Source organism: Haliotis rubra, unplaced genomic scaffold (genome assembly GCF_003918875.1).
Source record: "Haliotis rubra isolate DU_JTF1 unplaced genomic scaffold, ASM391887v1 Scf67, whole genome shotgun sequence".
Classification (NCBI taxonomy): domain Eukaryota; kingdom Metazoa; phylum Mollusca; class Gastropoda; order Lepetellida; family Haliotidae; genus Haliotis; species Haliotis rubra.
In genome coordinates, this window is record NW_025767379.1 from 2,413,560 (window position 1) to 2,430,490 (window position 16,931).

Genomic DNA, 16,931 nt, shown 5'->3' on the forward strand with positions numbered 1-16,931 from the left:
ACATTCGAAATGAAACTAAATTACTTTGAGAATGTTAAATAATAAGTGCTCCATCTTAAAGTGCTTGTTACTGACTTTGTAGTAACTAACAAATATCATACACTACAACCTAATCATTTCAGTAATAACTGCTTATCCTGATCGTACATTGCTTACAGGGATATATATCATCGTTTATACACCGTTACTTCACACTTGATAAATGTTGGTGTTTAATGATGCTAATTACCAGTAATGTCCATGGCTGTATGCTCCACGGCCATTGTAAGAGATGTTTACACTAAGTGGCTCATCTATCCACATGGCGGTATCATGGTAACACCTATTCAGTGATATAGCAATCTTTCTGCAATCCCATTCAACAGCTGCATCAACAACCCTACGTCCCCATCGATCAGACAAGTAATGTACCACACAGCGTCGGAACATGATGAGGTTCGAACGGAGTGTGACGTTTGAGAAAAGAGAGACTTGGTTTGGTAAGTCTGTTTAGAATGCTGACCATTAATGACCATCGATGACCTACACGTTAAACTCGCGGAAACGACCAATTATTTTCTAGTTGGAACAGGCCACTATGGGTTTGGGTTTGAGGGGAGAATTTAGATTTGTGTTGGGAACAGGATATATACACAGTTCCTGCACTGTTTCGAAACTAAGTATTTTCCCTGAATGAAGGATACCAACAACAGCAGTATTTTTCACGACACATTCTGTTGATAGTCACTTTGAAATGGTGGTCCGCATACGGGGATGCCTCTTGCAGTGAAGTCGAGACGGGTCATTTCAAGAAAATATTACTGAAACATTCAAACCATTGTTTGAAAGGGGTATTTGAAGGAGGGACCGTGCAGAGGTATGTCGGCCAAGAGATAAGTCGAACCCAATATTATGTTATTAAATTAAATTATGTTTATTAACCCCAAAATACCTAAAACGTTGCCATGGGAAACATGGCGTTTCAAAATATCCTTAGATCCTAAAAATTGTTTCTTTTTAAATTTAAAATTGACACTGTTCGTAGATATACATATATTACGAACTAGTTTTCGTCACGAGATCAATTCCTGATTGAGTTAAAAACGTGTTTTCCTGTCCATGTGTAGTGAGTGTGTACTTTTTCCATTTTTTAAGGACTTTCTATAGCGCTATATAAATACCCATATACTTCCCTTTACACGAGTAGTGACTGTGGTTTCCCCAATACACGAGTAGTCAGTGTGTATTTCCCAATATGTGAGTAGTCAGTGTATATTTCCCAATACACGAGTAGTCAGTGAGTTCCCAGTCAGTGTGTATTTCCCAATACACGAGTAGTCAGTGTGTAGTCAGTGTGTATTTCCCAATACACGAGTAGTCAGTGTGTATTTCCCAATACACGAGTAGTCAGTGTGTATTTCCCAATACACGAGTAGTCAGTGTGTATTTCCCAATACACGAGTAGTCAGTGTATATTTCCCAATACACGAGTAGTCAGTGTGTATTTCCCAATACGTGAGTAGTCAGTGTGTATTTCCCAATACACGAGTAGTCAGTGTGTATTTCCCAATACACGAGTAGTCAGTGTATATGTTTTCCAATACACGAGTAGTCAGTGTGTATTTCCCACACGAGTAGTCGAGTAGTCAGTGAGTAGTCAGTGTATATTTCCCAATACACGAGTAGTCAGTGTGTATTTCCCAACACACGTAGTCAAGTGTGTGTATTTCCCAATACACGAGTAGTCAGTGTGTATTTCCCAATACACGAGTAGTCAGTGTGTATTTCCCAATACACGAGTAGTCAGTGTCCCCAATACACGAGTAGTCAGTGTGTATTTCCCAATACACGAGTAGTCAGTGTGTTTTCCCAATACACGAGTAGTCAGTGTGTATTTACACGAGTACAGTGTGTAGTACACGTCAGTGTGTTTCCCAATACACGAGTAGTCAGTGTGTGTAGTCAGTGTGTGTTTCCCAGTGTTCCCAATACATTGTGTGTTTCCAATACACGAGTAGTCAGTGTGTATTTCCCAATACGAGTAGTCAGTGTGTGTTCCCAGTACACGAGTAGCAAATACACGAGTAGTCAGTGTGTATTTCCCAATACACGAGTGGTCAGTGTGTATTTCCCAATACACGAGTAGTCAGTGTGTATTTCCCAGTAGCAAGTGTGTATTTCCCAATACACGAGTAGTCAGTTTCCCAATACACGAGTAGCAAGTGTGTATTTCCCAATACACGAGTAGTCAGTGTGTATTTCCCAGTACACGAGTAGTCAGTGTTTCCAATACACGAGTAGTCAGTGTGTATTTCCCAATACACGAGTAGTCAGTGTGTAGTCAGTGTCCCAGTACACGAGTAGTCAGTGTGTATTTCCCAATACACGAGTAGTCAGTGTGTATTTCCCAATACACGAGTAGTCAGTGTGTATTTCCCAATACACGAGTAGTCAGTGTGTATTCCCAATCCACAATGTGTTTCACAATACACGAGTAGTCAGTGTATTTTCCCAATACACGAGTAGTCAGTGTATTTTCCCAATACACGAGTAGTCAGTGTGTATTTCCCAATACACGAGTAGCCAGTGTGTATTTCCCAATACACGAGTAGCCAGTGTGTATTTCCCCAATACACGAGTAGTCAGTGTGTATTTCCCAATACACGAGTAGTCAGTGTGTATTTCCAGTGTGTATTTCCCATACACGAGTAGTCAGTGTGTATTTCCCAATACACGAGTAGTCAGTGTGTATTTCCCAATACACGAGTAGTCAGTGTGTATTTCCCAATACACGAGTAGTCAGTGTGTATTTCCCAATACACGAGTAGTCAGTGTGTATTTCCCAATACACGAGTAGTCAGTGTGTATTTCCCAGTACACGAGTAGTCAGTGTGTATTTCCCAGTACACGAGTAGTCAGTGTGTATTTCCCAATACACGAGTAGTCAGTGTGTATTTCCCAATACACGAGTAGTCAGTGTGTGGTTCCCAGTACACGAGTAGTCAGTGTATATTTCCCAATACACGAGTAGCAAGTGTGTATTTCCCAATACACGAGTAGTGAGTGTGTATTTCCCAATACACGAGTAGCCAGTGTGTATTTCCCAATACACGAGTAGCCAGTGTGTATTTCCCAATACACGAGTAGCCAGTGTGTATTTCCCAATACACGAGTACATGAGTGAGTGAGTAAATAAATGTTGCTTAATGTCGCATCAACAATTTTGCAGGTATCCGCGGCCAGAAATACAATAAAAGTGATGACTAAGATCACTACAGCTTCAGTCCATAATCACAATTAATAGAACAGTAAAAACGAACCTTTAGAATTTAAAATCTACATATTATCATCTAATTTAATTTCCTTCAAATATGCTAAAATACAATGATTAGAAACGGAATAAAATAAATTACCGTGTAAAAGAAAGTTATCACGTTTAAAGTAATTGCATTCGCCAAAACGGAATATGGTCCCTATAACACTGTTTGAAAACTTCGTCCGAATCGTGCAATTTTCAAAACGTGAAAAACGTAATTGTGGGACATTGGCCCAAATGCACTTGCATGATTGAAGCATAAATAGCGAGGTTGGACAGAGCTAACCAGCAGTAACCAAAAATCCACCAGGAATATGCCAAGACTTACGCAAGTGCAACGAGACAGGGCGATCGGTATGGCCAATATGGGGCTTTCACAACGTCAACTGGCAAGAACCTTCAACTGCAGCCAGGCCACCAGCAGCAAATTGATAAACCACTACCAGCAAACAGGCCAGACCCAAGACCACCCAAGATTGGGAAGATCAAGAGTCGAGACATCGGCCGAAGACCGTTACATCCGGCAGATGCACCACCGGAACAGATTCGTTACGACGACAGCACTAGATACAGGCCGACGACTTTGTATGGCTGGTATACGAGCCTACCGTACCTTCAGTGGAATAGCCGTGACCATATCGTAACCGCAGACTGTAATGGGCACGAACTCTATGCTCTTCACAGATGAAAGTCGGGTCAGTCTGTTCAGAAACGATGGCAAAGATCGTGTTTTTTGACGTAGAAGAGAGCGACTGGCGCTAAACTGAAGTAACTGTTCATCCGTTCGATGGAGGAGGCGTCATGGTATGGGACAGTATTTGTGGCCAGGGAACACGAAGACTGGTTATCATCCGAGGAAATCTGAATGCGCTGTGATACAGGGATGAAGTGTGGTGTCCTTTCGACAACAGCCAAGAGCAAGGCCTCACACCGCGAGAATTGTTCGAGAAAACCTTCACAACGTTATCGCACCGTATTGCCTTGGCCAACGCGTTCTCCAGACATGAACCCCATTGAACATCTCTGGGATCATTTTGATCGTCAGCTGACACAGCGTGTACCACCTCCAGCGAAGTGACAGGAACTTAAACAGACTCTCTTGGACTTGGGGAACTGAATTCCTGCTGACATCATCAACGAGGAGACGTGTGTTGGCGTATATGGATTAACAGGGAGGTCACACTCGCTAGTGATGACGTGCCCCATGACTCCTATCTCAATATGTGACTCTTTATGCACTTTTTAAATGAACTCTGATTTGTGTAATTTTGAATTTTGACCCTTGACTCTTTCTAAATGAATTACGGCAAATGCAAGAGCAGCATTACAATGAATTTTCAGTCCAATTATTGGAAAATGATTTCTGTTATTCGAAAATGATTTCTGTTTGTAAAATAGTTATCATAAATCTCACAAACATCTTTGTTTCAATTTTTGGGTCAACTGAAGCCCGGTAGGTTAGTTTGAACAGTAACAAATCGTTGGCGAATAAGCGACATTCAACACATTCCAACAAAAGATATTTGACAGTCAAAGAACTGTGACATAGAATACACTGAGGGGGTCCTCTCCCTTCCATAAACATAAATGAGTATAATGAGAGTGTTCAATGCGGCACCTTCGAATCACCACTTTATGTTGACGATTTAGATCAAGACTAAAGTGGTAGTGGTTGTTGGTCCTTTACCATGTATTCTTCTGATCATATTTCATACTTCCTCTAATCTTTACCTTTGTCATTGTGAATTGTTGAACCCCACAGTGGTTTGTGATCATTAAAATACTGCCTGAAGGGTAGTGTTTAACAAAACAGGACTGTACTGTTCCTCGCTTAAAAACAATGCTGTGCCACCAGATGCTTTACGGTTAACAGTTTTGGCATAATGGTACATACAATATTGGCGACAAGTCAGTATATCATTATCTGTCAAGTATGTTTCTTGAACGATGAAAGGTATTTGGTTATATTTATGTCCTAGATGTTGAATAACGTTAATGTTAACCCAATAAACCTCGACAATACCTTTGGATTAATGTGTTACTCATCCAAGGAAGAGTTACATGAAATACTGCTCTACCATCTTTTTGGTGAGTGACCACTGGTGTGGCCACTGGTGGTCACACGGACGGATACTTCTGTATCCATATATTCAAACAATCCATATCAATTATGGGTTTTTGAATGCCTTTGGCAATGCGTCAGATTAAATTTGTTTTTTCGTTGTATCCTCTTTAGTAGATTTTGACTTGAGATTTGATTTCACTCTGTTTTTGTAGAAGATGATGTTCCTTTGGTTGATTTGGATCTGGAGCTGTTTTTCAACTAATTGCTTATTATTTCAGAAAGGGATTTGGGGTGTTCCGATGATACCCAAGTTAGGTCAGTCTGACAGAAAATTGATGCAGTCACCTTTTTAACTGCAGAAGCATGTGGGATTCTCACGTGCAATTAATCTAGCTTGTTTTCAGGAGTAGCTGATTCTCTCTCACGTTTACGTTTCTGTACAGTGACCTCATATGTCTAAACGGGACAGTCAGTTAAAGGTACATTGCCATTGAAAAAGTTCCAACCTTGATAAAACTCGGCAGTATTGGGTTTTCGAAAGTCAAAAGATACACAAGGTCACTTTTACCATACATAAATCGTTTGGTAAAGATGACAGCTTGACAAAGATATCTGTAATTGATACATCAGCTATACTTTGGTGTCTATCGCAGGTAAGACCTTCTGAGAAGTTAACGGTCTTGTGTGCAGAACAGATGATTGGAATGTCGGCTAATACTTTTAAAGTAATTAGATTAATTGCTTGGAATTTCCTGACAAAAACCTCCAGACCGTAATTTGGTCACACTTTTCAGCTCACCGGATTTAGTCAGGAAGTGAGGGTGCGCTCACCTTTCGGTTCTAGGACAAGAAAGCGAGGCAAAGTAAATCTTTCAGAACAAAATAATGGTAACAATGAGAATCCAATTCAGAGTCAGATTCTGACACTTGCCGTTTGGATTGTTTTTCCACGGTGCTCACCAAAGTTGAAATATTGGTTCAGCAAACCTGTTATGTGTGTGTCCTAACATATATCTCTGTAGTGATGTGTATTTCCTGACATCTATCTCTGTAGTGATGTGTATTTCCTGACATATATCTCTATAGTGATGTGTATTTCCTGACATATATCTCTGTAGTGATGTGTATTTCCTGACATATATCTCTGTAGTGATGTGCATTTCCTGACATATATCTCTGTAGTGATGTGTATTTCCTGACATATATCTCTGTAGTGATGTGTATTTCCTGACATATATCTCTGTAGTGATGTGTATTTCCTAACATATATCTCTATAGTGATGTGTGTGTCCTAACATATATCTCTGTAGTGATGTGTATTTCCTAACATATATCTCTGTAGTGATGTGTATTTCCTAACATATATCTCTGTAGTGATGTGTATTTCCTGACATATATAATAATAATAATGTGTCCATTTATATAGCGCCAAACTCCACACTAGGTATGCTCATAGCGCTAACAATCAAGGCCATTATTACCCCGGATAACCTAAGCTGCCTGTTAGGCGCTAGAAGGTTATAGTCATATGACTTTTTTTCCACCGGGTACCCATTTTCCTGCTGGGTGAACAGAGACAATTTTGAACAAACTCACTTGCCTAAGGTGAGACCACATGTGTCACATGTGCTTCGTTGTGGGGCAGGACTCAAGTCCTAGAAACTCTCAGGAGTCAAGCTGCCAAACACGGTCACCCATCCAAGGACTCTCCGAGCTCGACGCTGCTTAACTTCACCGATTTGTGACCTGAGCTTTAAGCACAGGACCACGCACCACCAGCAGTTGTGTATTTCTTGACATATATCTCTGTAGTGATGTGTGTGTCCTGACATATATCTCTGTAGTGATGTATATTTCCTGACATATATCTCTGTAGTGTATGTATTTCCTGACATATATCTCTGTAGTGATGTGTGTGTCCTAACATATATCTCTGTAGTGATGTGTATTTCCTGACATATATCCTGTATTCCCCTGTGTTATTCCAGTCAATGTGTCCTAAATGTGTCAGTGTAGTCAGGGGTATTTCCTTGTGTTATTCCAGTCAATGTGTCCTAAATGTGTCAGTGTAGTCAGGGGTATTTCCCTGTGTTATTCCAATCAATGTGTCCTAAATGTGTCAGTGTAGTCAGGGGTATTTCCCTGTGTTATTCAAGTCAGTGTGTCCTAAATGTGTCAGTGTAGTCAGGGGTATTTCCCTGTGTTATTCCAGTCAATGTGCCCTAAATGTGTCATTGTAGTCGGGGGTATTTCCCTGTGTTATTCCAGTCAATGTGTCCTAAATGTGTCATTGTAGTCGGGGGTATTTCCCTGTGTTATTCCAGTCAATGTGTCCTAAATGTGTCAGTGTAGTCGGGGGTATTTCCCTGTGTTATTCCAGTCAATGTGTCCTAAATGTGTCATTGTAGTCAGGGGTATTTCCCTGTGTTATTCCAGTCAATGTGCCCTAAATGTGTCATTGTAGTCGGGGGTATTTCCCTGTGTTATTCCAGTCAATGTGTCCTAAATGTGTCATTGTAGTCGGGGGTATTTCCCTGTGTTATTCAAGTCAATGTGTCCTAAATGTGTCAGTGTAGTCAGGGGTATTTCCCTGTGTTATTCCAGTCAATGTGTCCTAAATGTGTCTTTGTAGTCAGTTGAAGAGGTTTGTTTTCATTCTGTTGTGAAATATCCTTCACATGACATTCCAGATCCGATGGTCTCTACTGGTCTCATCAATAAGGGGAAGCTCTGTTTCCTGATGGGCGTGGTCCTCTGCATTGGGTTCCTGTCTCTGGAGATGTATATTGTGCACCAAAAGAATACCATCCTCATGCGAGTTACAGAGTCGGTTGTGGATAGCATCTCCGACAGGAATTACACCCTTCAAATTAATATAACTAACTGGGAAAAATTAAAAAGAAGTATACTACCGAACAGAAACATCACGCGTACGAAGATAGATACTGATTCCAATTCTACTGATAAATCAGCATCAGAGCTTCATTCTGAGAAACAAGAACTGCAAAAAAATGTTTCATATCCCGTAAATGAAGCACACCATTCCAAAGAGCCAAAAGGAAAGATGGGAAATATTTCATCACTATCCATAAAAGAAAAACATGGCACAAGTGTTACCAAAACGTTGAAACTTTCAAAGCCTTCTTGTAGTGGTTTATTTGCAGGAGATGGAGCCGCAATAGCAGCATCAATCAGATATTCTCGCCTACATCCCCATTCATCAAAGAACGACTACGTATGGGCGGCTAGAAATTGTACAGATTTTATACGAAACAGAGGCTACATAACAAATTCGGCCCCAGAGGAGAATGAGTTCCCTCTCGCTATAAGTATACTCATGTACAAGGACGTGGAGCAGGTGGAGAGGCTTCTCAGAACCATTTACAGACCATCAAACTTCTACTGCATCCACATGGACTTCAAAACAGCTCTCAAAGTGAAAAACCAAATGATAAGCATTGTTAAGTGTTTCCCAAATGTGTTTTTTTCATCCAAGCAAGTTGATGTTACATGGGGACGCTTTAGCGTTTTGGAAGCCGAGTTAGTATGCATGAGAGATCTGCTAAAGTACCCTGGGTGGAAATATTTCATAAATTTGACAGGTCAAGAGTTTCCTCTCAAGACCAATTTAGAGATTGTTCGGATACTGAAGATCATGAATGGGGCGAACAGTGTTGACGCGAACACACAAAGGTGAGTGAGTGAGAGAGAGAGAGAAGCTGTGAGTTTAGTTCTCAGACAAGACTGTTACCAGGTGCCTGCTTGCATCTTTGCATGCACCTTTGGTACTAACAGAGGTTAGACGTGGTACGACATTGTATCGTATTTAAATTGGAAATATAAGTTTCAGTTCTGAAATTTGAATCCCATTTTCGTAACAGCCAAAGGGGTGCCAAAGACAAAATGCACACTGTAGAATATACGAGGGACTAATGATTTGCCTTTCGTTATCGTAGCAGGTGGATACGCAGACGATGGACGAAAGCGTTTCCTACGCCGCATGGAATCATTCCTTATAAGGGAAACGTGCACGTTGTTGTTTCCAGAGGATTTGTGGATTATGCCATAAACGACCCCATAGCTCAAAATTTTACTGAATGGCTAAAGCAGACCAAAGTTCCAGATGAAACCTTCTTTGGTACTTTGAACAATAACCCGAAGCTTCGTGTTCCCGGCTCGTCCACAGGTGAGTGAGTGGATGGAGATTCATTATATTTAGTATTGGTTGGGGGCTTGGGGCTGGTGAGACAGAATGATTTTGTCAGCCAGCGTTTCCAGACATATTTTCTTTTCCTCTGAAACTAGACTCCAAACAATATATTTTGAACCTAGGCATGTCCTGGACATATCAGTAAGTGAGTTTGATTTTACGCCCCTTTTAGCAATATTCCAGCAATGTCACGCAATTAGGCTATGGGTTCAATTCCCCACAATGGGTACAATGAGTGAATCCTGTTCTGGTGTCCCTCGCCGTGATATTGCTGGAATGTTGCTAAAAGCGACCTCAAACTAAACTTACTAACTTGGATCATTGTTACACAATAAGTACCACTGGCAAATAACACTTACAATTCCAAGTCTTTGAAGCGTTGTTTTCAAATCAGTAGATTTCGATGTATACGAAATGTTTAACGTGGCTTTCGAGCTGTACCCCTTTGTTATGCTAGGATCTGCTGGTCGAGGATTCCTTGTGCTCCTTCACTTGTCCGTATTACTACCGTGCTCGTGGGAATTACCAAAGTTGTGAACATCCAGCTCGGACAATTGTCTCACACTAGCCATGAAATACATGCTCTTAAACAAAAGTAGGGGAACTTCGTTTTTAATTTACTATTGAAAAAAATGGAAGATATATCGAAGTCAATCAATGATAATAATGAATCTTTGGAGCGTGCCTCACCACTTGCACTACCTCATGACCACAGTTGTTTGTACAGTAATCGCCCTTGAAAGAGGATTGGTCTATGACGTGAAATTTGCATGTGTACGATTTTCATTTTTTTTAAAAACCGGTTAGAAACAAACACTAACAACAGAGCGATGCAAGATAGTTGTCAAAATTAATGGTCTACAGTGATTTATCGATCTTGAAAAACGTCAAAATCAAGAATGACACCCCATGCACGTATATAGGGCTATTGCGTTCTGCACGTGCATTCCAAGCGTTGTGTTTAGGGGTGGTGATAAAGAGAAAGGGTGGTGCATTCATAAGATGCCTGTTTTTGAAAAGTTTGTTAACGCTTATACTTCCAATCCAAATTGAAAGTTCAGGTTCCCCCACTGTTTTTAAAGAGTATAATCTCTGAAGTAACCAGTTTGTAACCAAACAAAGGGTGCGTGAATCGCTTAGAGTTAGGAAAGTAATCGCTTATCCCGGACTTACAACAGCTATACTCTTACAAAACCCCGCATATATGTATTTTCACGAAGTTAGTCTGTTAACTTTAAAGTGAGATAACATTTGTAAGTCTGGATCAGTTGCAGCAACATAGGCAGTGTAAAAGTATAAAAGATCAAACGTCTGTTAACATGGATAGTATAACAAGTTCAATACGTGAAGGCGTCCGTTCCCAGTTGGGTGTTGCCTTCAGTATCTGGCCTAGCCTCCATGAGCCGCAAAACTGCTCTGCACAGTCTCGGCATGGACTGAATAAATCTTTGAATTCGATCGTGTGGAATTCTGGCCCATTCCTCTTGCAATGCCTGCGACAGTTGATGTAACGTCAGGACCGCCGGTTGACGTTCACGTCGATCGAGGTCATCCCACAAAAGCTCGATGGGGTTGAGGTCGGGCGTTTTGGAAGGCATTGTAATGTTCTGATTCTGAAAATACCGAATAGTGGCATGTGCAGTGTGAGGACTGGAATTATCTTGCTGTAACAACTCTCTCTGGCGGTCAATGATCAGGACCATGTGAATCCTTAAGAATTCGCCTTTGTACCGAATTGCAGTTAAATTGCCCTGGGCCCCGTTCCTCAAAGCGATCGTAGCTCTACGACAGTCGTAACTCCCATACTTTAACATAGACTTACGACTGTCGTAACTCCCATACTTTAACATAGACTTACGACTGTCGTAACTCCCATACTTTAACATAGAATTATGACAGTCGTAACTCCCATACTTTAACATAGACTTACGACTGTCGTAACGCTACGATCGCTTTGAGGAACGGGGCCCTGAAGGCGAGATTAGATTTAAGTTAGATTTATGCGTGTAGGATATGGCTCCCCACATCATGACACACGCACCACCATATCGGCCAAGCTGGGCGACACAATTCTGGGCAAAGCGTTCGTTTCGACGTCGATAGACACGTACTCTTCCGTCACGGCACTGACGCAGAAAGCGTGAGTCGTGACTGAACCATACACGTCGCCAGTGTTGTAGATTCCTGAATAGAACGTTGTTGCACCACTGGACCCGTCCACGTCGATTTAGCCGTTGCAGCACAGGGCAAAAATAGGGTCCTCTGGCTCCAAGTCCAGCTTCTTGTAAACAGTTACGAATGATTTGCGCCGACACACTCCTCAAACCAGACACTGATATCGGCCCCATAAACGACTGATGGCACACTGATGAACACTGAGGTGACGTGCCTCGGCATATTGAGATTCCCCAGCCCCCCGACGCCCAATGTCCAATGTTTCGATGTACGATATTCATAACGATATTATTTCATTTAGCTAAAAATGCCAATGACTGTCTAAAACCAACACGGCCTTATATGGGCAATGTCCCTGCTCACGATTCCTCACAACTGCACGTGCTTATTGCGAACCACAAATATCCCTCAGCCGCCATTTTGGTTTGAGAACGAAGCGACCACGGCCAGCGATTGGAGTGATTGCAAACGGCTGAAAGTTAGCGTTCCGTTCTAAGGTGATTGCAAGTGATTGGCTGATAGCAAAGCACCACAGGATTATGGTTTGTTTATTTTTCATCTGTCGAATTTATATTTCCCTCAGCCGCCATTTTGGTTTGAGAACGAAGCCAGTGCAAGGTGACTGCAAGCGATTGGCTGATAGCAACGCAACATAAGGTTATGTTTTGTGTATGTTCCAGGACGCATCAGTACTGACTACCATCTAAAGCCTTACATCGCCCGATTCAAGAACTGGGGGCCAAGATGGGGAGAAAAATCATTTGACTGGCCGTGTAAAGGCAAGCGCGTTAGAATGATTTGCATTTTTGGTGTGGGGGATCTACGACTGTTGTCCTCCAGGAGAGAGCTGTTTGCCAACAAATTCCACATCGACTATCAGCCCCAGACGTATGACTGCATGGATGAATGGATCAGGAACAGAACCATACAGGAATATAACGGAACATTTACTATGAACTATGACTTTTATGAAAAAATGCCCCACTTAAAGTATATTTACAGAACGCCTACAATGAAATGAATGTAACCTGATAGTGTTTACTCGTTGACCATCATGTAGAGGGCAAGGTTGGAACGTCTACCACGAATAGCTGCAAGACCGCTAGTGCGGCGTAAAACATCACTCATGCATCCGTTGCTAGTGGCAACCCTGAAAAATCTAACAGAAATCAATGAACACTCACTTTGTCAGCTGACAATACGATGTCAGTCGAGATGTGATTATCTTAATACAGGGATTTGGTACCGTGACTCCAACATTCTATTTGTAGTTTTAACATTGAATAAATACACATCTGACTCGAGCCTTCATTTTGTTGTTACTTCTGTTATTTTATCGTGTGGTGGGATTCTACCACCCCGTACCCAGACACTGCACCCTAATGATACAACCTTTAATGATAATAACAATAATAATAATAATAAGTCCACTTATTTAGCGCTGAACTCCCCGCAGCAGGGACATGCTCTAAGCCATACAACATGATGGACACTGTTACCCCGAATAACCCAAGCTGCCTGTGGGGCGCTAGAAGGTTAATAGTCATATGACTTATCCCATCGGGTACCCATTTTCTGCTGAACAGAAACTAACTTGCCTTAAGTGAAACCACATGTGTGCTTCGTTGTGGGGCAGGGCAGAAGTCCTAGAAACTCTCAGGAAACAAGCTGCTGAACACGGTCACCCAATAACCCTATTATTTCCCCTACTGCCTAGCCCTCCTGCAGTGCTAAAGCCCAAAATGAAGCAAGTCTCCTGGAGCTCCTTTTCAATTAAAATGGGTTTATTTGTTACAATCAAACTCATATACACAAAGAACTTATTTAAGCACCCCTGTGTTTTTGTAAAAATTCGTGGTGTCCACGATGGGAAAACATGAGTTTTTCTGACCCGTATGATCCTTTGACTCATAAAGAACGACAAAATGATGGGAATCCATGCTGGTTTTATGATGATAATTGCTCTTTTAAAAAACACTGATTTTCATGCAAAACCATATAAGTATGACCCTATAATGTTTAATGTTGAAATTTTTGATGAATGTGAACATTCAAAATGTCATTTTGCGCGTCTTACACGGTTCAAGGTCAATACCGAGTGTAACCTCTATGTGACCGTATAACAGCCAGCAGCACTCTCCTCCTCATACTCCTGTCAGCCTCCTGATCCTCTGAAGGGCAGTCTACGCCATTCCTCGTGTAAAGCAGCTTCCAATTTGGCCAAATTCTGTACAAGAGGATCCCTATGTTGCACACGACGCCCAATCATGTCCCAAATATGATCCAAAGGGTTAAGATTGGGACTCATTCAATCGTGAGACATGTCAAGGGGTGCTTAACTACGTTATTTGTGTGGCCACCCATCCAAGGACTCTCCGTGACCAACGTTGCTTAACTTCCACTGATTTGTGACCTGGGCCAGGCAACACCAGACACGACCCTTTACACATCCATAAGAAATCTCTGCTAAAAGCAGCGTCGACTGCACACTTCCTGTCATGTCATGAACATGTGTGTGAACGAAGCACTATCAAATGCTGATGATACAAGGTGAAATGTTGAGCGGATCCTGTTCTTAAATGGTACCATCAGAAACACATGCAAGTGCTAGTCAATTGTTCAATTAGAAAATAGAAAAAAAATCGCGAATGTATGAAGCTGTTGGAATATCGGAAAGTTAAAATGAGCCCTTTTGGATAAGTACATACTTTATGTATACCTGCTTGACGTCACCTGAATAAAGATGTTGTTCATCCATAAAGTTGTCCGTATCTGAATCTCCAACTTCTTAAACACGCCACTCAAAGACGTTATCATCCCTTTCGCCACACAACCTTCTATGATAATTCTTCTTTTATCTAAAGCTGGCATAAAATCAGCTGCAATGAGTGAGTGAGTGAGTTTACTTTTACGTCGCTTTTAAAAATATTTCAGCAGCTAGTATGAATAACACGAACTGTCACCAGAAACAACATTTAATTACATTAATGTACTTTTCAAAAATTGGCTATTAATGATTTTACACAATAATAATTTAACTGAACCCAGAGGCGAATAACTATCACTCTTTACAGTGAGTGGAGTGAGTTGGGTTTTACGCCGCTTTTAGCAATATTCCAGCAATATCACGGCGGGGGCGGTATTTATAAAAATTCTCAGAAATTTCTTAAGAATACTCTTAAGTCGCTAAGAAAATTCTCAGCTAAGAGTTACACTTAAAAGTGTAGTTATAATGACTCTGAGCGTAACTCTTAGCTAAGAGGAAAAGGAAACTCTGAGCGTAACTCTTAGAGCTGACATTGGTCGTAACCAGGGGATTCCCTGTGCTATATTTAGAATTTAAAGCACTCTTCCGGTTTGGAGGCGAAACTTTATACCACGTGACTGTCACATGATGTAAACAAGCAGACGTGAATCTGACATCTATCAAAACTTCGCGCGATGGATTCTTCACACATTGTTTCGATGAAACGCAAGCCAAATTGGACATCTGACCAGTCATTGCTGTTGGTCCGACTTGTTGATGAGCGGAAGTCAATCATCAAGGGCAAGTTTGGACCGGGAGTAACATCAAGAATGAAGGAGGCATGGGGGGAGGTGGCAGCCAATATCAATGCTGCATTTCCTAACGTTGTTAGGTCAAACGATGACTGCGAGAAAAGATGGTACAACATCCAGTCCAAGTCAAGGCAAGAAATATCTGCTTTCAAGAGACAGCTCAGTGGCACTGGTAAGTAATTACATTTCTAAGTCTTTTGATCACAGATATCTTGGAAAATGATAATATTATTCAATTTCAAATTGTTATGCACACTATACAAGCCTCAATTATTTCAAGTATACACAAAGTTAGAGTTAGATACAGATATATAGTACATGTGAACACACACTTGTAGATATATATGAGAATTAAAGAGCTATTTTGTTTAAATACAAGTTTTTAAAATAAGGTTAGTTATACTGATATATGGGCCAGTGTATGAACTGAAAAACATTGCTTGATACTTGTACATACATGTATGTTGTATTTCTACGTGAGAGATGTGTTCTCATTTATACAACATAATCTACAGGGGCATATTCCTAGAACATAAATAAATGTAAAATTTTTTTAATAAAACATATTAATTGTAATTATTTTCAGAGTTTGTTTTATTATACACTATCTTGTAAATTCAAACACGATAGCTACATAATTGAGTAATATGAACCATGATACAATAGACATGAGCCACTAGTATAGAACCAGTGTTTAGAAGAATGATCACATTTCACATGTTTTCTACACCTAACAAAAAGACTGATCTATGCAAAATAATTAATAAATTTTTTTATTTCTTTTATTTGATATCGGTTATTAAATGCATCAAAAAAGTACATAAGCATTCAAAATTTTGAAATGTTTGCAGGTGGAGGGCCTGGTCCAAGCAAGCCGAGTGCTGTTTCTGAAGCAGTTTATGATGTTCTTGGCCAATCCAATGTCAGCATGAGTGGAATTGAGGGGAGCTTCGATTCAACCCTTTTACAGGTCATGGACATATCAAACAGGTTAACAATTTTTCCTTTTGGTTTACAATACTTTTTTAATATTCACTTTAAATTTTACATTCAAACATTCATTTAAAATATTTCTTTTCACAGACAGACAGTTTATTCAGTAATTTAGGCCAAATGACACATAGTACAGTTACACATTTTCAAAATGTACATACTTATCATGTATTAAATATATATTATATAAACACATTTTTCAGAAAACGAACTACAGAGGTAATAACATCTTCATTCTTAGAATTTAAAAGATTTATCATAAAATGTTGATCCTTATACCCTGTACATAAGTTTGGAAGATATTTATTTCGCAGGTCTCCATAGTTCTTGCACACAAATAACACATGATATTCATCTTCGACGTGGTTGCTATTACATTTTACACATAAAATTTCACTTGGATTCAAATTGTTATATTTACGCTTAGAGTTTACATTGAAATCATGCAAGGACATTCTGAATTTACAGAAAACTCTTCTCAAAGATTTGTCATGCAATACAGTTAAATATTTCTTTTCAGAAGTCAGGAAGCTGCTGTCGTTGAAGCTGAAGCCTGCTTCCCCCCTGGATGTGCTAGCCTCACCCCAGCCCAGCTGTGCAGCTACTGCAGCATTCTCCACTCAAGTTCTACCCTG

The 16,931-nt window shown here is 40.5% G+C and overlaps 1 protein-coding gene across 1 annotated transcript; it reads left to right on the forward strand.

The window, feature by feature from the left end:
* The first annotated feature begins 417 nt into the window (after positions 1 to 417).
* LOC124257643 (beta-1,3-galactosyl-O-glycosyl-glycoprotein beta-1,6-N-acetylglucosaminyltransferase-like) lies at positions 418 to 13,049 on the forward strand. The gene is made up of 4 exons (XM_046691751.1): positions 418 to 479; positions 8,051 to 9,053; positions 9,317 to 9,546; positions 12,426 to 13,049. Exons 1-4 carry the CDS (start codon positions 428 to 430, stop codon positions 12,764 to 12,766), a joined length of 1,626 nt encoding a protein of 541 aa, XP_046547707.1. The 5' UTR covers positions 418 to 427; the 3' UTR covers positions 12,767 to 13,049.
* The last annotated feature ends 3,882 nt before the right edge of the window (positions 13,050 to 16,931 follow it).

Coding starts and splice junctions, on each gene's coding strand:
- LOC124257643 (XM_046691751.1), top strand. CDS start 428: ATGATGAGGTTCGAACGGAGTGTGACGTTTGAGAAAAGAGAGACTTGG. Junction 9,054..9,316: donor GTTGACGCGAACACACAAAG/GTGAGTGAGTGA, acceptor TCGTTATCGTAG/CAGGTGGATACGCAGACGAT. Junction 9,547..12,425: donor TGTTCCCGGCTCGTCCACAG/GTGAGTGAGTGG, acceptor TGTATGTTCCAG/GACGCATCAGTACTGACTAC.